Below are 25,941 nucleotides of genomic sequence, written 5' to 3'. Positions count from 1 at the left end.
CGTATATCTCAAAGTGAATCATAGTGGGAGTCTTTTTTTTCTTCTTCTTCCACATGAAACAGGATATGATTGGCATGTTCCATTGAAACATTTCGAGATACTCATTAATTCAATTTTAATGGGAACAGAGTTCCGTTATATATCTGAGTTTACTTTAACAATGCTTTGTATTAAAACTTTTATTGGTACTGTGGCTGCCATCTCAGCTAAAGAGGACATAAAATTCGCAGGTTAAAAACCTTAACATTGCAGACAAAGACACTGCCAAGGATTGCAATTTTCGGTTTCATTCTATAAAACTTGCTTTTGGGCCCAGAAAAAGAGCCGTAAGAACTGTCTGTTGTAGACCCTTAAGCCCCAGCCTGAAAGGGCCGCCAGTGCCATGCGGATTTATGGCGAGAAGCATGGCCAGGGCTGCRGCAGATGCAGACCTCACGTGAGCATGAGAAATGAGCCTGCGTTAGACCTCGCTGCATCCAATCTCCCTCGCCAGCTCTCTGCCCTTCCGTCCGTCCTTGTGCTCCGTGTCGCTTCAGTCCCTAGCTGCTATTCTCAACACCAGAGAGCAAGCAGCAAGGGCTGAAACTGGGTGTGCTCACAAGCGTTAATCAGGTGTTAATCAGACAACAGGAACCGAAATGCCACTAAATCTAGTGTAACGTAACCAGCCCGATACCCCTGTCTCTTCCCCAATAGCTATTTTAAGTGTATTGTTGCAGTGTCAAAATAAGCGATTCTTAATGTTTGTTAATGGAGTTGGTTAATGACTGCATAAAAAAAGTAGATTTTCAGAGACTGTCTTCAAATGTGAGTATTTAATCATAGAACTGGGAAGCCCAGCCGGCCTTCCTTTTACTGTCTGCAAAGCCTATGCAGTTCGTTATCCTCGGGGTTTTATTTCAAAACAAATGCTCTAATACTGTTTAAAACTAATTCCGGTGTTCTGTATTGTAAGAATACAGTAGGCTGCATGCTTAGAAGTATTCACATGCCTGATGATGGGGTGGAAAACATACTTAGGAAATTCATTTCATTTGCAAGCTTTTAAATTGTTGTAATAAACAGTGACTAAAATTGATTTTAAAGTTCTGACAGGTGAYTTGCAAGTGACCTACTTGATTCTGATGCTCTAGAAAAAGAACAATTAATGTTTCTGCCTCTGAAATAAGACTTTTTTTTTTTGATTGTAATTTTCATTTTACAGATTACTGAGTATCTTCAATCTCATTGATTCCAGGAAGCACTTGTTGCTTCTCAGGATGATGAAGTGTTGGAGTATGGAATGGGTCTTGAAAGGTCTTCCATCTCAAAGCAACAGGAGCTTTGTCCAAAATTTTCCTGGTACCTACTTCTTAACATCTCCAGTATTGGAGAGTGCACAATAAACAGATTATCTGGTACTTAAATATCTATACAGTTCAAGATTTTTTTTTCCACTGATTTCTAAATGAAGTTTCCCTTGCTGAAACTTAGGTCCCCTACTATTTGTCCTATCCAAAATGGACATGGAGGACATTTCTCCTTTTCCCCTGACTCCCCCTTCCCCTTCTTCCTACTTTTCCCTCTTTCTCCTTGCTTCCCCTTTCCCTTTTCCTTCTTATTTTACACAATATGACAGTTTTTACTTGTATTCAGTTTGGTATCTGCTGCAATCATCACGGGTTTTTTTTTTTTCAGAAATAATGCCTAGCTGTTTTTTTCCTTCTAGTATCTGTGCAGCTGATTATTTCTTTATTTTCTTATTATTCTTATCTTTTGAGMTAATGTTCTATTTTAAAGTCATTATTAGCATTTTTTTTTCAGAATTGCTCCCATGTACTCCTTTTTCAGATTGGTTTGATGTACAGATTTTATTAACAGTCTTTCTATTCCACTGACCAAGTAATTAATGAAGATATTGCTTAGTGCTGTACTGTGCTGCACCGTTCTTTCTATTTGACAGTGAACCATTTGTGTTTGAATATTGATGTATTGATATTAATTCAGTCTTGTTGATCCAGAGTATTAAAGCCTACGTTCTTGAAGATGGCTGCCTTTATTCTGTGCTTCTCTTTTCATGATTTAGTAGGAACATGCTTGTAACCAGTTCTTCCTGACCATGAGGAGTTCATCTAGAGGAGCCAGATTGCTTTCCCCATTTTCTGCATCCAAATGTTGGCAACATGTTATGAGAATTTGTTGGATACTGTATGTTCTCCCTTATTTTTTTTCCTCACATAAGTCTGGACAGTCCTCTTTTTCTGCTGAGTCCTGTGCTTTCAATGATGGTTTTAGTAACTCAAACCAAACCTCAATATCATTAAAAAAGAAAAAAACAAGGTTTATTCTAATTCTGGCAAAAATCTCTTTCCTACAGTACTGAAGTGCGTCTCAGCATTTTTTTCCTGGCAGCTTTTTCCAAGGTTATTAATGAGACTAGCAGATTTTTTGATCTTAGAGTTTGGGTAGTAGATCCCACAGGGAAATCATCTAAGCCTGTGAGCTCAGAAAGGATGCTTTCTAGAAAAGTGAAGARTTCTGTTAAACTAATAAACATACAGGTATTTTGTATTGTAACTAGCTACTTTATCTTAATCAAGTACAGGCAAATAGGCAGTGATAGTCACGTCACTTCTGAGCTCTGTTACTAGGCTGTTCCTGCTTGAGGTRCCATCTCATCTGGCATGAAAAATCACTTAATTGGTCATATTGGTGTTTTAGCTAATATCTGATCAAGTTGTTTCAAATTACAGAAAGGTTTGAAAGGATATCCTGACAAAAGTAAAACTGTTTTTTTTGTTGTTTTTTGTTTGTTTTCTTGCTTTTTGTTTTTAATATCTATCTACCTTACTGATTCACTGACAGTGTTAAGTACTGGTGGCAAAAAGATTTTGAGTTTTCAGCTCTTTATTTCTCCATACAAAACTCTCTTGAGTTTAAGACATTACAGAAGCTGGGAAGGAACAGGAATAGGATACATTCTCACCTCTCTCTTATTCTCACAGGACTTCCCATTTTCAGCTGTGTTTCATTTTTTTGTTTTACAGGCATTTCTTGTTCAAGACATCTTCTGGAACTACTCCACTCTTCAGTAGTTCCTCCCCTGGTTACCCGTTGACCTCAGGAACAGTTTACACTCCACCCCCCAGACTGTTACCTAGAAATACTTTCTCCAGGAATGCGTTCAAGCTGAAAAAGCCCTCCAAGTATTGTAGCTGGAAATGTGCTGCTTTATCTGCAATTGCTGCTGCAGTTCTGCTTGCCATCCTCCTAGCTTATTTCATAGGTAAGGCTGTTTTCTCTGCCTAACCACATTGATTTTGTTTAGGCTGTCAGCAAATCAAGACTCAGCAGGTAAAAGGATGATTTAGTTTTTTTTCACACCCCYGTGTTCTTAGTGTGTAAAAACCATTACTATTCTTTATATTGGTTGAAGAGAAAAAAAAAAAATCAAGTCCTGCTTGCTGGCATAGTAGAAGTGGGAGCAAAAGAGTAATTCAGATTCTTCAGTGTATAGTGTTAACTTTAGGTGCCAGATATGCAGATCTCACACTTCCCCCACASAGAGGTTGATACAATGATGATTTTTGTTATATACTACTGTATATTTTTAAAATATTTGAAAAAATGTGATAGGTAGCGGACTAATGTGTATAATGGAAGATWCCTGGATCTGAATTTAGATACTACTATAGCTTTTTGCATTTAGAGAAAAACAAATTCATTTTGATTAACAAGTGAATATATGCATGCCTAAATTGCGATTGGTGTTAAATCTGAATATCTGAATAGTGGCTATCCCATTTCGTATACTATTTTCCATGTTCTACACATCCTTAATATTCAGTAGGCACAAATATAGAAAGAAAATCAATTTTTACACTTATTTCCTGTAACCTATGTTAATAATGATCACATTTTATTTACATAATATCATTAATAATGACCATGCTATATCCTTCTGTAGTCTTTTAGAGCTTTTTTTAACATGCTGCAGTTTTTTTTGTCTTTCCTAGCTTAATTTTTTTCTGATTTTTCCCCCCTGATATCCCCTTCGTTGTCTGGTGTTCTGGAGCTTCTCCTTAGTGTCTGCACGAATTAGCTGTGCATTTTGTACCTTTTACAGAGCCCTCAACAATACATAGATGGTAATGACAGCATGCACAACCTCTCTAGCTTCGCTGAATAAATTGCATCRTTGTGGTAGCTTGTCCATATCTTGTGTTAATATTAGCCAGACGTGTTATATTTGGTTTTTAGATCATGATGATACTAATAATTACTGCTGTAGTCAGCAAGGCTCATACATAGGGCTAGAAAGCCCTGAAAAGATGTGCTGAATTTTTCTCCCTATTAAGAGTCTGCTTGGATGATATCTGCCACTTCATCCAGTCTGGTAGCTGGCAGGGTAGGAGAGAGGAATATTCTGCAGAACTTTCTTGGAATTAAAGAAACAAAACAAAACAAAAAAAAATAGTAGAGGGTAGATGAGCATTTGTATCACAGAAAAGCTGCCACTACCTGTTCTTTTGTTTGAGGATTGATGTCAGAGATTCAAATTTGTGAGCAAAGGCTTTGTGTGATCAGGGTGGTATTGGTTGTGCAGGAGATGGGTGCGTTGCAAGCCAGAGGTCCAGCTAAGGTTACATCTCTCCCTTTGAAGAGAATGATTTTTTTGGTCTTATAAAATGTGACTCTACAGGATAGATGCTGCCTTCTAAGGAAACCTCATTCTTTGCATTAAYGAGCTTCCATATATGATTAATATATAACAGGAGTGTGAGAGCTGACTAACTGCTTTATTGCTGCTGTCTCTTTAGGCCAGTGCAGTTCAGAACCCTGCGTGCCAGCATACTAGCTATTACAAAGGTAACCAACCTGTTTCTTCTATAGAAAAGCTCAGACTAGCAACAGGCTTGATTTGATAGATAAATAAAAAGATTGCAAAGCACATGATCTGTTGAATTTGATAGTTACCGTACAGTAGTTTCTTTTGTGAGTATTCAGGCACAAAGGAAGCTGTACATYCCAAATGAATATTTTAATCAGGTACATAACTTTGAAATGATGGATTATGAAACATATTTTTGCTTGGTATTTGCAGTGCTCAAAGCTAAACCAGAGCTTTGCAGCGTGGTTATACATGCTTTATCCTTTCATAGCATTTTTTCCTTTCTTACTGTTTGTAACAAGGCATACCATTATGCAATGTGTTGTCCCTTAACAGTTGGCAAATGATCTATCACCTCAAGTAATGAACTAGGAGAGCAGTTTTGGCGGAAGTTTTGGACGTTGTCTTTGCTAACTAGAGAATGATGAGYGCATGGGAGTTGGCTAGTAAACAGGAGAAAGCAGGTTTTAGAAAGCAAATGTTGGTTCAAGGATTAAATAATCAGACCTGACAAGCTTCACGCCATACAAAGTAAAAATAAGTGCTTTGAAAAGTAGCTGTCAAAACTAGAAAATAGATGCAGTTAATCCTGTGAATAGATTTGATGGATCCACTGTGATCATAACTTAAAAGGATGGAAATAGAAAAGAAAAGCTAAAGAAGTTGCATGGCTCTAGGCACATAGGAAGAACAGAAGGATAGACAGGATGTGCTTCAGGTAGGCCATTCGTTAAGTTGATTCCCTCGCTCTCAGCAAAAACTCGTACAGTTCRTTCCACAGGATGGAGCCAGCAGAAGAGCGTTGGCCGTAAACTAATCCACCCCCCTGCCATTGCTGGGACTCTGCTCCCCCTCCCCCTGTGCTACGACACTTAAGGTGCTTGATGCAGCACTAGAGGAGCCAGTCATCTCCTCGTGGTAAAAGGCCTGGCGTACCTTGCTGTGGAGGATGCCCCGAGGGTGCCGTGCCGTGCCATGCCGTGCCTCGCCGGGGAGCGCGGGGCTCGCGGCCGGGCAGCCTCCGAAGGTCGGTCTGGCGGGAGGAGAGGCGCCCGTCCGCTTCCACAGCAGATCCCTCGAATAATGTTCAGAGCAGACCGGAATCCCGATTCAGTCCTAACTGCCGAGGCAGTGGGGGGGGGGAGCTGTTCATCTAAGCAGGGGAGCTGGAAATCTTAGGATGAAGAAAGATGTTGTTTAAKTTCCCCCAAGATACACAGGATGAAGCGCAATGCTCCGTCTTGCAGTAATTCCTCCTGATGTATTTTACTGTCAGCACTTCAAGAATAGGAGAATTTTTTAAGGTGCTGTTAATGTTTTTCTGCTATGCAAGTCCACAGAGACCCATTTCTTGCTCTCCACCATTGCAGAGGTTATGTTACCCGGGTTACTTATGTTAAAAGTAATAGTTACAGAAAAAATCATCAAAATTGGTGGCAAATGCTTTGCTATTAGGTTTGTCAATGCTCCGTGATCTGTGAAGATCTTAGCAATGCTAGTGAAGGCTATTGTAGGATAAATGAAAAACGCAGTGCTGGCTAGTATGAAGTAAATTATGTTGAAGAACTACTTCACAGTTCTCATAGATTTTAGAGGTTCAGAATGAATTGTCCTATTATAAAAGAGAAGTGGGAATCGAAACAGTTCATTGAAAATATGCTATGTACAAGTTTAAATACATGGCTTTCAGAGGACTGACAAAGATTATGGGTGGCATGAAAAAATTTCTAAATAGAAGAGATGTAAAAAAATACAAGACGTCATAACAGAGGTGAAGAGAATGAATATTAAATGATTTAGGCATTCTTATTGACTTTATGATACTGTAGGTAGAAAAATGAATGAAACAAAATGATAGTACATTTAAAGCTGTAAAAAATAAATATGTAGTGCATAAGTAACCTTTGAACTTTTTGCCAGACTGAGYAATTGATGTTATTTAAAGATATTACTGAGATTAAAAAAAGTTAAACATTTGTGAAAATATTGACAATATAATTTTATCTACTCTGAGTTTTCCCAAATCTTCCTCTGAAACTTAACCTGACTTATATCTGRGACAAATTCCTGTAGTCTGCCTTGTACTGACCTACATTGACCTGTATGGCAGTGTCTCTGTGTATGTGCAGAACATGCACATTTTCTATGCATACAGTTTGCTACCTTGGACATACAGGACATTTCATTGGACATTTCRTTTGCACATTTCATTTCCCTGGAGGAATTTCTGCAGAAACTCCTACATGCATCATTTCCACTAGGTTGAAAATAAAGCAAGACAAGGATTTTTTTGTTGTTCTTGTTAAAGGAAAAGACAGAGGCAAAAATCTTTGAGAAGGTTTCCATGAAAAAGAGCATTTTAAGATACTTTAATGTCAGAGAATATGAGAGATTCACTTCGGTTAACTTTTTACTTAGTTTATGCMCAAAATGTGACCTGTTTAGCTAACCCAGAATTATCACTTCTGTGTTTCTTCAGTAGGACTGACATAAATGAAATTCATAGCATAACTTGCTAATATTTTACAACATCTTGGCAAATCTCAGCACTCACTATGTAAATAAAATTGTACTACAGTGCTGTGTGTGACACACATCGTTTCTTAAAGCCCAGGAGTTATTCTTAGTATCCTGGGGTGACACATGAAGTCATTCAGATTAGGACATCCTGAAAATACTGGACTGGTCATAAAACCCAGTTACAAGAAGGTAATTTATAATGTATCAAAAGAAAAGCATATACCGCACATACTCTGTCAGAGTGTTCGCTTCAGAACTGAGGGGAGCGATGAAAGCATTTGTCATGTTAAATTAACTGTTAGTTCTTTAGATTCATGACAAACCTGAGGGGAAAATACAAAACTGAAGAAAGAAGGAAAGGAAAATGAAAATTTTCCTGTCTTTTTCACTAAAGATTGCAGTCCAACGTGAGATACAACATTTTATGCAAGCCTCTATACTGCTGTGACTTCTGCCAGTCTAACTTTGAGCTTAGAAGAACATCTGGCCATCAAAGTGTCAGTATGTTAAAAAGTGGTAATTTTGACTACTTACTTTCCTTTGAAAACAATAGAACTATTATTTTCTGTGGAAGTTAAAAGCATCAGTGGGTTTAAAGTTGCTGCTCTTGAAAACGGTATGTTGAGACTCACACTGATAGCTTGGAGAGTGTCGGTGCTATTTTATCTACTCCTATCATGTGAAAGAGCTAGAACTTAAGAAGATGAAAGAAAGAAATTAGGAGAACAGCACACTTGCATTACATCTTTAGTGTATTTCCTGCGTAGGAAAAATACTATCACTCATTCTGTTCTTCAGTGTTGTTTGGTCTTAAAGATATATGAGGTTTAAAATAAACTTCCATTTTCTGCATAAACTTAAAATACTGCATTCCCTTCTGTGCTATGTGAAATGAATCTCATTATTTGAAGAGCTGATTTGCCAAAGGCAGTGGCAGTTAATTAAGCAAATAAAATTTCTTTTTCTATTCCCCTATATATTCAAATTTACAGCCCCAAAATAGTGGTGCACGTAACAAACATTTTGGTAAACTTCTTCCTATGAAGAAGAATCATAGCAGGTGGTTTGTAGCTATAGTCACAGGCAAATAAGTTTTTAATGTATTCTGTTACCTTTCCCATACTCACAAAAGTATTCATTTGTTTCTGTGACGATCAAGTAATAAAAGTTGTGGGGTTCTTATAAAATGAGCCTTGAACACAGAAGTCTCATCCTCGGACTGTTCTGTATGAAATAGGTATATGCAACCTACTGTTCATGAACGTGTAGTCTGTAGGTATCAACTTGAGTTATTTTCTTACCACAAATCAGTAAGATATTAATGTACGTGCTTGCGTGAAGTTTTGTGTTCATTCACATCTGTAATTTTTTGTTAGGAAATAGAATGCTCAGACTGTAAAGTACTTTACTAAAGAGCCTGGAGCACTGCAAACGACACAGCTCCCAGAAACACTGGCTTACAACCAACTAATGTTAGACTGACTACCATTTTTAACCGTTCACATGARGAGTGTTTTTTAATTCAGACACCTTTAATGATGGCGTAAGGCTAGTAGTCTTGTTGGCTTTGATTCCGTAGATCTAGATTAATTAATACAGTTCACATAAGTGGTTGCTGTGTACATTTCCTCTGTTTTTTATTTGTTTTTGACAAATGGCAACCTCCATTTCATTTGATTTCTTGTGTTTGTTGGATTTTACTTGTAGGGTCAGATACCACTCATTTCAGACTTCACTGAAATCAAATATGCTAGACCAGGACTGAAATAAGGGAAAATCATGCAAAGTTGGAACCCCTGAGAGGCAGAGGGCATCTGGCTGCCAGTCACCGCTCTCAGATTTCACTTGAAATCAATGCAAACTGAGGGATTTGCATCTTGTGAGATTAGTTCTTTATTAGAAAAGGTTCTGTTCTTAAATTTGCGTTGTAAATAAGTATCAGCTAAGAGGCAATAATCAAAAGCAGGAAAGCAAATYCGTGTGCATGGATCTGCATCTGCTAGGATGCTGGCACATACCCATATCTTCTAAGAGCAGTCATCTGCTTGCCAGCATTTGTCAGGGAGGGGACATGTCCATCAGAGCACACCTCAAAGGCGATGAGATGAAGTTCTGTAAAGACAGAGTTCAAAGAGATTCCATTTTCACATATTGAAGAGAAGGAAGAGTCTTGGACAAGTGATAATACAAATATCCCTTGTCAGACTCCTTATTCTCAGCCCTGCTCCTCTTTTTTCCCCCTTCTGTCTCCGGGCCTTGCTTACTTTGCTATTTATTTATTTATTTGCATGAATATTTCCCTAGGAGTTAATAGTACAAACCTGTTGGGTTAGTATTTTCTTGTAGTGCATCACTCACGGTACTTAAATGCTCCAATTTGTGAGTAGCACAAGTGCATCTGTGTCATGTTGCAGCTGCTGTTTGGGATTTGCCTGTCGCACGTTCGGAGGGTCTTGCTGACTGGTACCAGTCGCTGTGAGGAAGAGCAGCACCTTTGTAAGCTTGTCTGATGGCAGCTCCTGAGAAGAGAGCTGTTGAGGCTTCTAAGGATACCAAGTCAAACAAGTATACCCTGAARCCTTGTCAAGAAACTGGGGACCAAAAACTTTTCTTTTGTATATTGTTGGAGTTTGGRCTTTTAGGGGGTGTACTTGTTTGTATTTAATACATGATTGCAGAACGCAGTCTAGGATAATTCTCAGGAAATCTTTTTCAGGGATGCTGGTAGCACTCCCTAGAAGCACTACTGGGATAGTCAGTATAAAGTTCCCTTTTCACTCAATGTGAAGTTAAGTGAAGGTGTTTAACTTAGTTGTATTTCTCATTGTGGTAGTACCTGGTGCTGCACTACTCAAATGTGTGGTGTGGTAGAGGTTAGCRTCACAAAAATGAGCAATGTGATGCAACAGGAAGCAATAGTTAACTTAGAAATTTTTGAGAAATAGTGTTAAAATTAGTTTTTTAATTAGTAGTAAAATTATTAATTGTACGGTACAGGTTTTGTCTTTCTACTCAAAGCTGCAAGAATAGCCTCCTCAGTGGTGCCTGTGTTCTCAGTTTGTAGCGGTAATATTGCTGTACATGCTGTGCTCCACATGCACTGTAGTTCTACCACCTACTCAGACGAGGAAACATCCTGGGTATCATAACGAATGTGAAACAAAGTCTATTCTCACTTTCATCAGTGCAAATACTGAATACTCTAAAATGTGCTTAGTAGTCTAAGATTTCAGCCCAGAATCACAGGTGTGAAGCCTCATCAGCAAGTTTTGCAGGAAATGGGGGTGGGTGGAGAGATGAAGAAGCTTTGAGACAATTTAGTGAGACATGCTTTATAACCCAACCCTGCGTACTGAAATGAGACCATCTTTCAGGGAAAGGGTGATTATGAGGGGGTATTGAAGATTAAATTTTGCTAATATAATACTAAGCCATATATACCTATCAAATCTGTGGTCATTCTCTCTGAAAAGTGTGTTCCATATCAATGTAAAATGTCTCAAGCTKCCCAGGGGAAGCGTTGCTCTGCCAGATGCTATTTATACAGAGATCACCAGTTGATCATTTATGAGTTCATTTACACTGATTACTTGTTGCTGAACTTCTTTGTTAACTGTTTATATTGTTTTGCACTTCAGTACACTTACAGATTTTATTTGTTTCAGTTAGAAGTACATGCTTGCCTTTAAGAATATAACTTTATTTGCTGAATGGGGAAATGGCAAATTGAAAGACRTGAAGTGGATTTTGTAAGTGTAGCTAATGTAACTCTGTAATATTGTTCTGTAAGCCAAGCAAAACCACAAATAAAAGTGCTTAAGCTTACTGAAGAGAGAAGAATATGTTCAAGGAACTTGTAAGAAGACAAAATATAAAAATAGGAATTAAATGTAAATTGTGAAATAATAAGAGAAGGCAGCAGCCTACAGAAATTACAAATTAAAAAAAAARRGGGGGGGGAAGAAARATGACACATGACTCTATGAAATGACAAAAAGCTTTATTCACTGTTTAATGTAAAATGATGAAATTACCTCCTTTTGGTAATCTAAAAAACCATTCAAGAGTTAGTAAATGGGTTCCTTTCAGCTTTCAGACTCTGATTGTGTGTAGTCTTGCTGCATCGTACTTTCAGCTGCCTACTCATTTCACAACTAAGATACAAAAAAACTCAGCAATTTATGTAGTCTCTATGTCCAGGAATAAAATCTTGGACTTTCAAAGGTCAGTGACTTTGAATGCCTAGCACATYGTATGCATATTATGTCACGCTTTATGAGTAATGCTTTGTACAACAGTCAGGAAAAAAGCATTTTCCTTGACAAATCTATCTGATCCTTTCAACTAATTTTGCACTCCAGATTTAGAAGTTAATTTAGGAACTCATAGGATTATAGGATAATCCAGGTTGGAAGGAACGTCTWGAGGTCCAACACTCCTGCTCAAAGCTCGGTCAGCTGTGAAGTCCAGTCTGGCCTTGAAAACCTGCAAGAATGGATAAAGCTTCCTGGGCAACTTGTTCCATTGCCTGTCTCTCTTCTTTGGGAAAAAGTACTTCCTTATATCTGCTCTGAACTTCATTTCAGTCTGTGCCCTGTCTCTTGTCCCAACTTCCTCACGCAAGTGCTCCAGCCCCCTGATCATCTTGGATCTTGGTGGCCTCCACTGGATTCCGTCCAGTTTATTAGTGTCTGTCRTGTAGGGAGGCCAACCCCAGGTGCAGTTGTTCTAGAATCAGCCTAATGAGGACTGAGCAGAGGGGGATACCCGCTTCCACYGTCTCTGGCTGTGCTGCTGCTCGTGCAGCCCTGGGTGCTGCTGGCCTTCGTTGCTGCCAGGGCAGCTGCTGGGTCCTGCCCAGCTTGCTGTCCACGAAGAGCCTCAGGGCCTTTCTGCAGAGCTGCCTCCAGCCAGCTAGCCCTTGCTTGTGTCATTGCAAGGGGTTATTCCTGTTTCTAATCATTTGAGGCAATTTTGCCTGAGTTATGATGTGTGCCAAACAAGATATGTGCTTCTTTCACGAAATATAGGTGTTTGTCTTCTAGAGCAGAATTTGACCATAATAGCTGTCTGAGACCCAAAGCCTATTTTATTCAATAGCAAAGGCTGTGGAGAGGAGCGCCTTCTATTTGACAGATGTTTGCTTTCTTGGCGTTCAGGAAATTCTGTCCTAGTTCATTACTCTTAATCATTTCTGGCATCAGAAGCTTGAATTAAAGGGCCAAAACATGAAAAATTGTATTTTGACTTATATGTTGAGCAGACTTGGTAATTAGAGAATAACTGTGGAACCCTGCTATGTGATTATTAATGTCTTTRCCTTGACTATTACCCGACAATTAGTAGGAAAGACAAGCGTTGGTATTAATATAGTTCCTGAATGGGAAAGAATTTCATTCTCTTTAGGTTGATCTTGCAGAACCTTACCTAAAACTTTAAATATGTTCTGGGATGGTTTGTTTGTTTTCTTCTTCTGACRTGTCCAGATTTATCCTGCTATGTCACATTTAATTTTTAAAAGCTAATATACATAATGCATAACGGTTCTGCAGTTAATTTAATTTTAAGCTTTTTTTAATTTACTGGTTGGTTGATCAGCTGATTTCTTCCAACATTTTTCTTACTAAATACTTTCTGAGGAAAGTCGTAGAATAGAARATGTTTTAACAAACTAATGCCTGTATGGTGGAATACGTTCCCGTTTTGCCTGATGAGAGCACATACTCTGCGTCTGCGATACTTTTATCTGCTTTGTAAGAATTGTTTTGGATTAAACAAGACTCTGAAAGGTCAGTTAGTGTGTTGTGTATATACTCCCTGTGCCAGTATGTTAATAGTTGTTTTGCTTATATCTGAGTTATTCAGTTGTRTCCTCTATTATTTTTGGACTTGTATTTTGTTCATTTCCATCTTTTCCTTTATTCATTGCTCCTGTCARAGCCTTCCTTCCTTCTTTCTTTAAGGTGCAAAACCCACATATAATTAAGGTAGTAATTAGAGGCTGGAGAATTATATGAGGAAGGCAGGAGATATCAGAGTGCCCTGGCTATGTCTACTTCAGCAAGARGAGGGGCATGAGCTGCTGGTTCTCTCTGTCCCAGTTTGGCCAGGTAACCACCTTTAGCACAGTGTTGTACCAACAGGAAGGGCAAAGCCAGCCTGCTGCTGTCAAAGGTTTGGTAAGCTATCTGTAATAATTTTGTGTAACACTGTAGTCAGAAGAACAAATTACAAAATTTCAATTGTAAATTGGGAACTTTGAGGTATAGCTAACTAGAACATTGCTAAATCTCTCTGTAAGTGTAGGGGAGCTGGTTTGATCAAAGGCATGTGATTTATCAGCAAATCCAGGTTTTGTTCATAACAATTGGAGTCAGCTTTAACAGAACTATAGTCGTGAGAGTAATGTTTTCTTCTGCAGAGGAAAAGAGATTTTTTTTGGTGAGAATGTATTTGTTGATATAAGATGGTTATGTYGTTTGATAAGTCATGAAAAGAGAGAAAATAGTGCTTGATATGCTGAGAAAATGAATCATGGAATCAGTAAGGTTGGAAGGGACCCTCTGGAGATCGTCTAGTCCAACCTCCCTGCTCAGCCAGGGACACCTAGAGCATGGTAGACAGGGTTGCAGCCAGGCGGGCCTTGAAGATCTCCGGAGAAGGAGACTCCGCAGCCTCTCTGGGCAACCTGTCCCAGTGCTCCGTCACTCTCACAGGGAAGAAATTCCCCCTCRCGTTCAGGCGGAACTGCCTGTGCCTCAGTTTCTGCCCATTGCCTCTTGTCCTGYCACATGGGACAACTGAAAAGAGTTTGTCCCCGGCCCCTTGGCACCCTCCCTTCAGGTACTTGTACACATGGATCAGATCCCCCCTCAGTCTTCTCTTCCCCAGGCTGAAGAGGCCCAGCTCTCGCAGCCGTTCCTCATGGGGCAGGTGCTCCAGCCCTCTGATCACCTTTGTAGCCCTACACTGGACTCTCTGCAGTAGCTCCATGTCTCTCTTGTCCTGGGGAGCCCAGAACTGGACGCAGTACTCGAGATGARGCCTCMCCAGGGCTGAGTAGAGGGGCAGGATCACCTCCCTCGACCTGCTGGCAACACTCTTCGTAATGCACCCCAGGAAACCATTGGCCTTCTTGGCCACAAGGGCACATTGCTGGCTCAYGGTCAACTTGTCGTCCACCAGCACTCCCAGGTCCTTCTCTGCAGAGCTGCTCTGCAGAAGGTCAGCCCGCAGCTTGGACTGGTGCCTAGGGTTATTTCTCCCTAGGTGCAGGACCCTGCACTTGCCCTTGTTGAACCTCATGAGGTTCCTCTCTGCCCAGCTCTCCAGCCTGTCCAGGTCTCTCTGAATAGATACTGGAAAAATCTCAGGAATACCTAGCGAGTATACCAAAGTAACATAAAGGAGGATGTGAATTTATACCATGTCTGCTGGTCTGTGGTTAACGCAAAGTACTTGAAAATAATTAGCCCTTCAGTGAAAGAGGTGTAAAAATTTCACAGCATGATTTCTAACCGTTACCAGAGAAAAGCAATGCAGTGTAACCTCGTAGTACTGTTTAGCTTACAGCAATATGTTAGCGTGCCTGTATCATACCAAGTCTTTCCCAAGAGGAGAACCGTGCATGCTTAGGACAGTGCAGGGCAGAGCTGGGACCTAAAAATACAGGCAGTCCTCTTAAAATTGGACACATGGCGGTAGTGAGCGTAAAGAGGGAAGAGAGGCCCATAACATTTGTTAAGCCAAAAGTTTAATTCACCTGTTGTTTCTTTAATCRTTTATGTACCCGTGATTCACTCACACCCATCTACATCTTGAGAATCCATTAATCACTGAAAATACAAACCTCCGACTGCCTGATGAAAGCGAAGTAAGAGCCCTTAATGGAGCTGCTCATTAAGAAAAAGCTCGGGTGATCTTCAGATTATTCTTATTCTTGCATGGGAGTTATTTACTTATTTGACGTTTTCCTGTCATTTTAACTCTTAAAGTAATGTTACTGTCTTTATAACCTGAATTTATTTTTGAACCTTAGAAACATCAAAGTTCTTTAACGTGGGTCAGGGATTTGGGGCTTAGTTCCTTGAGAGTATTAGGGTCCTTTTCACATGATGAATTTTTCTGTACCTCTGAAGGCTTCCAGAAAACCCTAAAATAAATAATAGAAAAATAGTAATTTAAAACCTAATTTCTAATACTAACCAGACCTGGCTGTCTAGATGAAGAATAAGCTTCAATAAATGGGAGACAGACGCAAGCCTCTTCAGTATGAAGAGTAGCGAGGAAGCAGAAATAGAAATGGGTTTTTCATTACATGAGGGATTATGCTTGGGCCAGAAATGCCAAATATTCTGTGGACCGCAGCTGCACTTTCTGTCTGCTGTTGTATTAGCTGGTAATAGTAAAACAATGATGTGATGGTAGAGACAGCTATTTGTTCTCAGAAATACAGAAAAGTTGTTTTGCCGTTCTTTGCTTGGATTGCCATATTGTACTCCATGGCATATCTTAAACTTCAATCCTTTTTGCAGCAAATGAGCTACAAATGAGAATATACATTCTCCTTGAGCGCTACCTGAGTATGCACCTGCAGCTGCTGATGTATTTTCATAGCCGTTTTTTTTTTCTTCTATCATTCTGATGCACTTTAGTCAATTCAGAGACTTGTTATTTGCTACCACAAGCTGAGTCGATCCAATTGGTGAGGCAACCATGGCCAAACGTTGGCGATTAGCCTGAGGCTAAGGAAGTGGGTTAGTGGTACTGAAAGCAGTGAATTTATAGACATTTAAGAAAATAGCAACGTGCGTCTTGCTAYTTGATTGGTTTTCTGTCATTTGATCAGCACTAGTCACTGTCATATTATGTAACAGAGAGACTGGAAATAGAACGAGATGTAGGTTGGTAAAGGAGGTTTCACTCAATTTTGTCCTGGAATGTTTTTAAAGGGAAATTACTGTGGTTGAAAAGCTGCAAATTTCATCTCCTCTTTCACATTTTATACAGATCTCTGACAGAGCTGTTTTTATCTTTTGCTTTAGTAGAAATCAAGATTTAACAGCATCTAATACATGTAATTCTCTCCATCTTTACTATTTTATTTTATCCCGTCACAAATTTCTGCATGTTTTTTTCTATAAAATATACCACAGGATGAAAACAGTCTGTTCAACTCTATTTCACTGTGCTATGAAGTATTGTTTTAATATGCTCTTTGACTTCATAAAGTGAGCATTCATAAATCACTCATCTTTTCTCCCGTATTTACTAGCAGAAAATTGTAAACAGATAGAATAGGAAAAGGCTCTTAAACACTGCATGATTTGCTTAACACTGAGTTGGAACTCTTGGACCACTGGATGTATAATGGAAAAACTGAAATAGCGGGAGGTTGCTTTTCCGTAACTGTGTGTGCATTTGGAAATGTATAGTTTTGAATGTGGTTTCCCTAATTTGCTGGTAGTATAGAATTCACCATTTGAGAATTGCTGGATCCCACTTGCAAAGCTGTCTGCATCCTAACCTGCATTTCAACCTGCACCTGAAGTAGGAGCCTTTACATTTCAGCTGCTGTAGTAGAGTAGTGTTTTGCTGCTGAGTTAGTCTGCAGTACAACATGGCTGAGTGACTTAGATCACTGGGCAGGCGTAGCCTGCTGGGACAGTTCACACAGTCCCTGGTGTCCTTCTGGCACCGCCTTTTTCAAGGGCCCCAGAGACATGGGAAAAGCATGACCGACAGGTCGTGAAGCGTGCTGTAAATCCCCGCACGCCTTACAGCTCTGTGGCCTGGGCTTGGGACCGAGCGGGTTCCTRGGGTGCGTGCCTTTCCGCTGCACCTGCAGCTGGTGTCAGCTCGGTGAGTCCACACGGAAGGAGCAGCRCACAGCTTTGGACTGAGTTTGTAAGTGGCTGCAAGGGCCAGGCGACTTTCAACTTCTGAGTGTGAAGTTGATCCTGATCACAGATCTTAGTYCTTTCTACTGGAAAGGTCTGAACCAAAAGTCAGGACCAAAACTTAATAATTCTAATGGTGTTCATATGTAGATTAAATTTTTTCAGCTCTCAGTTACCACTTGCACATTTTCAACAGATTTCAAGTGTTCTCCATAAACAGCTTGTGCTGCATGGTCCAGCTTGTGCACTCTGCCAATCCCAGAGCGGTTTGCAGACGAGGGAACGTTTGAGTGTGTTTYGTAGCTTTCCTGTTCTCTAGTGTAGTCATTGTTCTGAATTTGTATATTATAMTTTTTATAGTTGTATAAAGCAATTTCCTCAGTTCAATTCTGAGGGGGTTGGAAACCTCTCTAGCTTTTCCTAAATATGAGTACATCTTTTTCCTAAAGCCATCTTGGAAGTCAAAGGTCTGAAGTGAAATGGCGTGCTTATAACAGTGTTTGGGCTGAAGGTTATGAAAAAGCCAGATTTGTAGTAGATAGAATTATATTATACATTTCAGTAGTTTACTTAGTCTGTGTATATGTGTGTTTATGTCTGTGCGGGTATAGATATTTATAGAAACCAATTACATCTGTAGATAGTCTATTGATTGATTTCACCTGTTTTTTGTTGTGTGTTGCTAGATGCACTTAAGTTATAAATAGATGATCATTTGTACTCCACTGGAAATAACTAATATTACTGTAAATTAACAAAAACTGCAAAAATACATCCTGTATTTTTAGCTTGCTTATTTTGTGTATTTGTCAGTATTTTGCCCCAGACTCATTCTTGRATATATTATACCATGTGTACCTTTCTGAAGTTTGTTGGATCTGCACCTCTAAGTAAAGTCAGAAATGGGAAACTTAATCACAGTTTGTGTAGGGTTTTCTGCAGCAAGGAAGAAGCTTTTTGTCTTAATGAACGTGAAAAACAAAAAATAGTAGTAGAGCTGAGGCAAGTAACTGGATGCACTTTCATTTTGTTTGGTGAAATTCACAACATCCCAAGGTGATTAATATTTTGGACTAATCTAATACATGTTGGTTACCAATACTTGCTGATACTGAATTATAAGTGTGTGCTCTTCTATAATCAGTAACGTATTTGGCTGTGAATTAGACCTTTCTCTGTTCTAGTTTCAGTGCAATGTTTTATACAAATTTTAGTATAGCGTACATAAGGTTCTTYATTGAACAATAAATCTGGGTAAAGGCGAACAGTTTTACACATCGGTTGGGTCTGCAGAAAGCTGCCATTCCTTGTACATGTTTTTCCTGAAAGAGAGCACTAGGGAAAATCTTTAAGTAATAGAGCAGTTTGTCCCAGTGTTATGAAGCTGGGGGCAATCCCTCATTTTAACAGTATGGATTTAAAAACAGCCCTTGCTTGTGCAAAACTCCAGCTGAATGTTCTCCAGGCACCTCTAAAGCTTTAAAGCAAAATTTTCCCTTTGTTTCCCTGGCTGAAGGTTGGACACAGCCTCCTGCATGCACCCAGGGGGTCTCGACACAAGCTCGTCTGCCCTTCGTCCTCTCCTAATTTCAGGGCAGAGGGTTTTGACCATCCATTTCTTCCCCACCCATGGCAGTGGTGCAGGCACCGCTCCCGGTGTCTCTCTGGCACCATCAATCCATTGCATGAGGTTGCAAGTTCGAAACGGGCTGGGATGCCATGCTAGGAAAACAAATAGTGCCAGGGTCCTAGCCAAGGAGTAACAGATGGGGCTAAATCCTGCTGTTCCTTAGTAAATCTATCTAGAAATATGATTACCAACTCTTTCACCTTAAGCTGAAATAAACTGACTCCCAGGTCTACAAAGGGAACTTACTACTTCACTGGATTTGAGAGTCTTGGCACTGTAGGTGAAGCTAGGCTTGGTAGATTTCTTTTTATCATCACAGTCATAATGATACCATTTTCCACCCTAATCGTATTTCCTTACTAGCATTTTAATTTTTGASTGTGTGGATGTCTTCTAGCTGACCCAGATACTGCTGATGTCTTTCAACAAAAGGCTCTTTTAATTATGCACTTTGGTTTTAGTAAGAGAAAGCATATAGTCTCTGGCTCTATCATAATTTTAAAAGAATTTATGTAGAAGCCATTAAGGATTTATTCTGAATTTTATTCTCTCTCAGAAAAAGTGCAAGTCTTTCTTAGGAGCAATAATATTTTCTTAAGTTTTATTTATTTGTAAAGTAATAGCTGCTATAATTGAAATTAAACAGGGAATCATGCTGCTTTTGATTAATTCCAGCACTGAGGAGCCAAAAAAGAGACTTTTTTAATAGGCTATATTAGCTTTTGGTGAGTAATGATAGTTGAAGGAATTGAAAACAATGACAAAAGTTTTATTTCCTGCTTTTTGGAGTTATTTATTCAAATGCATTGAGACTTAAAAACATGCTGCAAGTTAAGCGTATGATTCACTGTTTTCTAGAATTCAGACCAATAGTACTTAAGGCTAATTTAGCTTATAAGCGCTTTACTGTAGGGAAAGTAAATGTTATTATTCCTACATTCCAGATGACTAAATAGTTTCAGTAATGTATATATTTTACAGTAWTTAAAAATGGATTTTGAGCCTGCTGATTTTGAGTGTCCTCTCTGAATAGAATTAGGCTCTATTTTCTTCTAATATAACATAATAACCAGAAATAAAGGAAGAGTGTTGGGTTTCAGAAAGAAACCATAGTGTAAGGTAGTAAAGTATGTAAACTGACAATTGATGTCTGTTTTGTGTGTGGATAATGTAGCTACTTCTTCASCAAGTGCTGAAATAGTTCACTACATTCACTTCCAAAAAAGTAAGAGTACTTAGATGTTGTCATCATTGGATTTTGTTTGGAATAACATTTTAAAATTATTTTTTCTTACCATAGGCAAAATATTTTATTCTAGTCTAGGTGTTGGCACTTTTAATTGCAAATAACTAGTATTTTGCTAGTTATTCTAATGGAGAATATGGTATATTATTAAAGACTTGAAAATTGGTGTACTGTTAAAACTTTCTAGGTAACTTTACCCCAAGGAGGTGGCTGAAGTACAGTGTGGTCCCAAATGGAGCCGAATCTCCCTCTGGTCCGAGTGGGGGACCTCCTCTCCCAGCACARCCGTGTCCATTTTTATTTCGGGACGCAAAATTATCGTCCCTGTGGGTCACTGTTTGCTAGGGAGAGGAAATACTGCCACCCTGACGGGGGAGGTACGGCTACTTCTAGGCTTCGTTTCCTCTGGGCAGCTGGGCAGAGAGGAGATGGGAACTGGCAGCGCCGCGGGCGGAGACGGCGGCGCTGCGGGAAGCAGAGCGGGTGAGCCAAACCGTGCGGAGCAGGGCCCAGAGCCGCGCTGCAGAGCACCTGGCAGCATCGCTGCCCGGCGCCGAGTACGAGGGGGTTGGTTSGTGTCAGGATGTTTAGGATCAGGTTACTTCGGTATTGCTGGTATCACTTCCATCATGATTAGTCACATAACGATTACAAAATCTGAAGGACTCTTGTTTTCCTCACATACTGCATCTGATGCTCACTACTATTTTATCTGTCMCCATGAAAACTAACACTTCATTTCCTATAGATTTGTTATTTGTATCTCATTAACTCCCAAGATAAAGTAAATGAGAATAAAGTCCATGATACTAGGCTAACCCATCGGTTGTTGCCTTGATATCAGATGTGACTTCATGCGCTCTCAGTGCTCAGTCACTACTTAGTCTTCTTTCAGCTGAGGCATATTATTTTCCCAGAATAGCAAATGATAAAAGACTGATTTCTTGAGAGCAGGATTGAAGATGGAGCACTTAGGGAATCTTTCAATGCTACCTCCTATTCTGCAAGTAAATGATGAATATCAGTTTCTGGTACTATCTAGTGTCTTTTGTTAGCAATATATTCACTTTAAAATGAGTTAAAGCATGATCTAATGTGATAGAAACTATTGCAATTATAATTTAATATTTTATATTAATGTTCTACACTAAAGCGAAGAAGTCAAGTTTCATTCTACTTCCAATATAACTTGGTGAAAAGAATTTTATGGAGCAAGGAGGAAGAGCAGCATGTTACTTTTCCATACTAGTTGATTTTCTCTAGAGGGAGCAAATTCTGAACCTTAGTGAAGCTTTTAGAATGATCCTGTTTTCACAGTAATCTGCCCTTTCCTACCTCTAGTTAGCTATTTTCTAAATCTGATACTTTATACTCTTTTCAGTGCTGTCAGATGTGAAAGTAGTTCTGTTTTGTTTATGTTGCTGTTAGTGACAATAATATGTGTCTTCTCATTTAAGAATCTGCAGGAATCTTGAGCCTGATTCCAAGGAAAGTAACTTGTAATTTACTAGTAACTAGTATTTTACTACTGAAAAAGTTAAAAGGCTTTGCRAAGGACAGATAAAATATTAGGAAATGTGAATATTGGCAATATTTTGGGGCAGTTTTTTGGTAGACAAGTCTGCTTACCAGCCTTCCCAAATCAAATTTTAATAATTGTTTTCTGGAAAAGATGGTGAATATTTTGATTTTGACTCTAGTATCTTGATTGTATACAAATAAGCTGGTAGAGATTAATTAGGAGAGACACTGCAAAATTGCATCGTCATTTCTGTTTCCATGATACAGATTAATAAAACCAGGTTGTTTCTTCATAGTCATTAAAATTCAATTCAGTTGAATTGTTTTTTTTTTTCTCATTTGTATTCTTTGATTTGTCTGCAGAGTTACTATAGAAATGTACAAGTTTGCTTGTTGATGTATACAAATTGAAACACAGCTGGGTAGTTCTTGTTTTACTGCTTTCAAAATTGCTCTTTAAGTGCCTGGTGTTACAGTACTGGCATTCATTTTATTGTGCTACTAAACATTTCAATATTGCTTGAATCTACAGCATTCATATGCTACTTCCTGAGAGTTTCTGCCAATAGGTCACGTATCGAAAGACAGTCGGAGTCCTTCCTGTCTTTTGTCTTCTCCCCAAGTTCCATATATATTGTCAATTTTTGCCACAAGAAATATCTTATATAGACAAAAAAAAAGAATGAATTAGCACATAATTTATCTAATTATATAGAAATCTTCTAGAAGGAAAAAAATTCATTTACAAAGCAGACACCAAGGGGAAAAATACTGATTTCTCTGATATCAGTGAGCAACCACTAAATCTTCAACCTACACAGCTATAGATTGCAGCCCTTCCCAAGTACGTTACAAGCTCAGCTGATCCCATTAGCTGCTGCAAGATGCCAAAGGAGGAGAGATGGGAGGTGAAAGGAGTCCGATCCTGTGTCAGGGTTTGTGAGAGGGGCTTGACCTAGGACCACGCACCTCTTGGGGACAGGGAAACMTGCCTCAGGGGACGCTGAACGTTTGCAGTAAGTAGTTTTGCCCAGCTGGCTTCCCTCTGCGCTGCTTGAGTTAAGGGGAGGAAAGCTTTTTGCTAATGATAAATTCATATTTATCTTTTAGAAAGGGGAAAGAAAACAATATTATTATGTTTTATCTTCTAATTTTTGCCAACCCAGAGTACAGGATGTCCRTGCCTTAGATGCAACAAAAATAATGTTGCTCTGGCTGCTTCAGGAATTGTTCATATTTTTGACATTTGATGGTATTTRTGACAAATCGTGAATAAGGATTTTTAACAGCGGATGTTGTGAAAGCAATTGCATACCTATGTAGTGCATCAATATTCACATTTCATGAATCGCTTGCACTCTTTCCCTCATTTATCAGCTGTGCCCCTGGTCGCCGTACGTCCGAGGYGGTGCGGGCCGCGGGTCTCACGTTTCCCTTGGGCAGTGTGGGCTCTTCGGYGCTGCCAGAGGATGACTTGGGAGGAACTGGAAGGGCTCCTTACAGGAGAAGAGCAATAACGTCATGTGGTGCTCGGGGCGCGAGCCGCCCGCGCGGAGCAGTGGGGGGAAGAAGGCCGCTGCGGAGGTGCAACCCCCGTGCAGGCGGSGAGCCCGGCGCGAGGGACGAGGGGTCAGTTGAGCACCGGCAGCAGCGAGAAGATGGTAGGGGCGAGCGCCGAGGGTGGCGTGGGCAAGCCTGCCGGCGGGCCCCGGTGCCCCAGCTCGGCGGGAGGGCGGGACACRTGGCGGCGCCTGGAACGTGTGCGGTAACCTGGGGCTTGCAGGCAGGTTAGCTGAATTCCCGGCTCCCATCGCGTCTGTTCTGCCTGCAACCGATACGCACGCAGACTGGAATAGAGAGGACCTGGCCCTGCTTCTGTGCGGGTGAAGACCCAGGCTGTCCTCATCTGTTTTCCTTTTCAAAATACTGTGCAATACAAATCAGGGTTAGAAACTTTAATTGAACTTTAAATTACGCAGAAACTGCTGCAAAGCTACTGAGGGAATAATCTTGAGTTAAGGCTACAACGTTTAACCCCAGATTGCTTCCTCTGGTATAATTGTGTTATAGATTAGACGAGACCYTGTCCACGCTGACTTGCCCCCCGATTTCACAGAGCTGACAGTTGCAGTACCCATCATATGCAGAAAATAAAAGCTCTTTCTTGGTTCTTAGAAAGTAAAGCTGCAGACTTAGTATATTGCTTTAGTATAAATCAGTTTTCCTTGGATTTATTACCGTCTATCTAAAGATATGACTAAAGCTGGCKTGGACCAACTCTTGAGGTTTTCATACAGTTCCATTGCATACCTCAATGAGGAACTAAATTTCTTTTTCTTGTTCTGCATGAAGCTATTGAACTTTATCAAACTGCATTGTTCTTAGCTTTCATGCAACCGAGTCGCGTTTCAGTTAATGCTTACGCTGTGCTTCTTGGCCATAGTCGGTGGCAGTGCATAAAAGTGGTGATATGAAGAAATCTGCATCCAAGGTGTGCTGTAGGGCAAGTTCTTTCTTCCAGTTCACACTGGGGGCTGTTACTGAAATCAGCTGAAACCTTACAGCATGGACAGCTGGGCACAAAATGTTTCAATTATTTAGGGAAACTTTTGAGATCTCCTTTACTGAAACCTTAATATCCTTACCAATGAATTTGCATGACAAATATAGTGATTATTGTGAAAAAAATACATCACTAACTGAAAGATCCAGTAAGGACTCGGTGCAGGTATAGGTACAGGGTTTTGTATGCYGACAGGGCAATAAAGCAACAGAAACATAAATCCAGGTTAGACATCCTGTTCAGTATGAAGTGAATAAATTCAAGGAGCCATTCTGGGACCAGAACCGCCCAGAAACCGTTCTGCCAAGGACTTTGGCTGATACACTCTGCTTCCTCTGGCAGAGGCTTGGGCTCCTGGTTTGACAGCTGGCCAGGTGTATGTCTCAGTAGTTTTTAAGCTTGTACCTGTCAGTCGTGCATATCCTAAATGGGCTGTGGGCACGGACAACTGCTAGATAGGGAATTTAATTTTTTGCCTGTGCTGGCTGGCAGCAGGATTGTATGGTGTTGTGGTGGGGAAACGTAAGCAGTTTCCTAGCTGGAAACAACTGTGTTATGTTGGCAATGCAGAATCCACAGGGGCTCAGTGTGACTACATATGTCCCGTGGGCATCAAGGTATTGGTCTTGAGATTCTGCCCTTTCTGGGTATTTATAGTTCTGCTGTTCTGTAAAAGCAGAATTCCTAACCGGGGATCTTGATCAAAATGTAGTATGATTTTACTGCAGTCTTGCTGTTATCCTCTGTTTCACAGCAGAGCATAAACAAGGCTTGTGCATATGTATACTTAAACGTGTTCTGAGATGTTTAAGGGTGTTGAATATGATTAAATGGGCATTGGGCATTAGTAAAAATGTTACTTGAGGGGACTCAAGGTGCCTCTGGATTTTCTTTGTTTGGTCAAAGTTTTTTTTTCTTTTTTCTTTTTTTTTTTAATGGCCTCATTAGAATTTCACAAACTTCTAAAGAGCCTTCAGGTTGCTAGATTCTGAATTTCATAGTAAACCTTGTTGCTAAGAGTTCAGGTTTATCATACTCTGCTCTCTATCTCTGCTAATTGTAGATACTCTAAAACATAYGAAACTCCCTGCGATCAAGTAAATGCTTACTTTTTAACTTTGAAAAATATGCATGATTCTAAAAAATAATTAAAAATGGAACTTCCCATTATCACCAGTGCTATTGTGAGATCTGGGCTAAAAGCCATGCAGTTTCTTCCTTGCCAGTATGGGGCTTAACCAAGTTTGTTAGCAAGCTTTTCGTAAGTGTTAKTCCTTACAGTGAAAGCTCCTATCCTGTCACCTGTGTTTAAATGCTTCAAATTTAGGAAGCCTGCTGCAGATGGTATCAGTGGTTTTACTGATCTGAGGCCTTGGGCAAAATCGTTTGAATTGCTTTGAAACTGCATATTCAAAATTCAATAAAATAAGAGGGTSTGATGGTGCAGCTGCAGCATATCCCCTCCAGCTGGGTAAGCTGAGACGGTTTCAAGGCCCTGGACTAGCAAAGCCTGGGTGTGATACACAGATTATACAGCTAGCTGCCAGGGAAGAGGTTTTGGCAGGCTGGGTGCAGCAATGTTCCCTGCCAGCAGACTTGGGAGTAACAGTGGCGTTCGTGCTATGTGGCATTTTTTTCTGGCTTTCCTAGACAGAAATTTGTTGGTGCAATAGTGGCTGCAGGCCAGTGGGA

The 25,941-nt window shown here is 39.9% G+C and overlaps 1 protein-coding gene across 1 annotated transcript in view; it reads left to right on the top strand.

Moving 5' to 3' along the window:
* Positions 1-382: 382 nt before the first annotated feature.
* The window catches only part of TENM2 (teneurin transmembrane protein 2), a 167,304-nt gene continuing 141,745 nt past the window's right edge, over positions 383-25,941 (top strand). Inside the window, exons 1-3 of the mRNA XM_085299595.1 lie at positions 383-436; positions 1,238-1,341; positions 3,027-3,265. Coding sequence (XP_085155721.1) covers positions 383-436; positions 1,238-1,341; positions 3,027-3,265 — 397 coding nt within the window. The remainder of the gene's footprint in view (positions 437-1,237; positions 1,342-3,026; positions 3,266-25,941) is intronic.

Source organism: Rhea americana, unplaced genomic scaffold (genome assembly GCF_003343005.1).
Source record: "Rhea americana isolate MKP2758 unplaced genomic scaffold, rheAme1 scaffold_150, whole genome shotgun sequence".
In the NCBI taxonomy this organism is placed as follows: domain Eukaryota; kingdom Metazoa; phylum Chordata; class Aves; order Rheiformes; family Rheidae; genus Rhea; species Rhea americana.
This window is presented reverse-complemented; position numbering and strand designations above follow the sequence as displayed.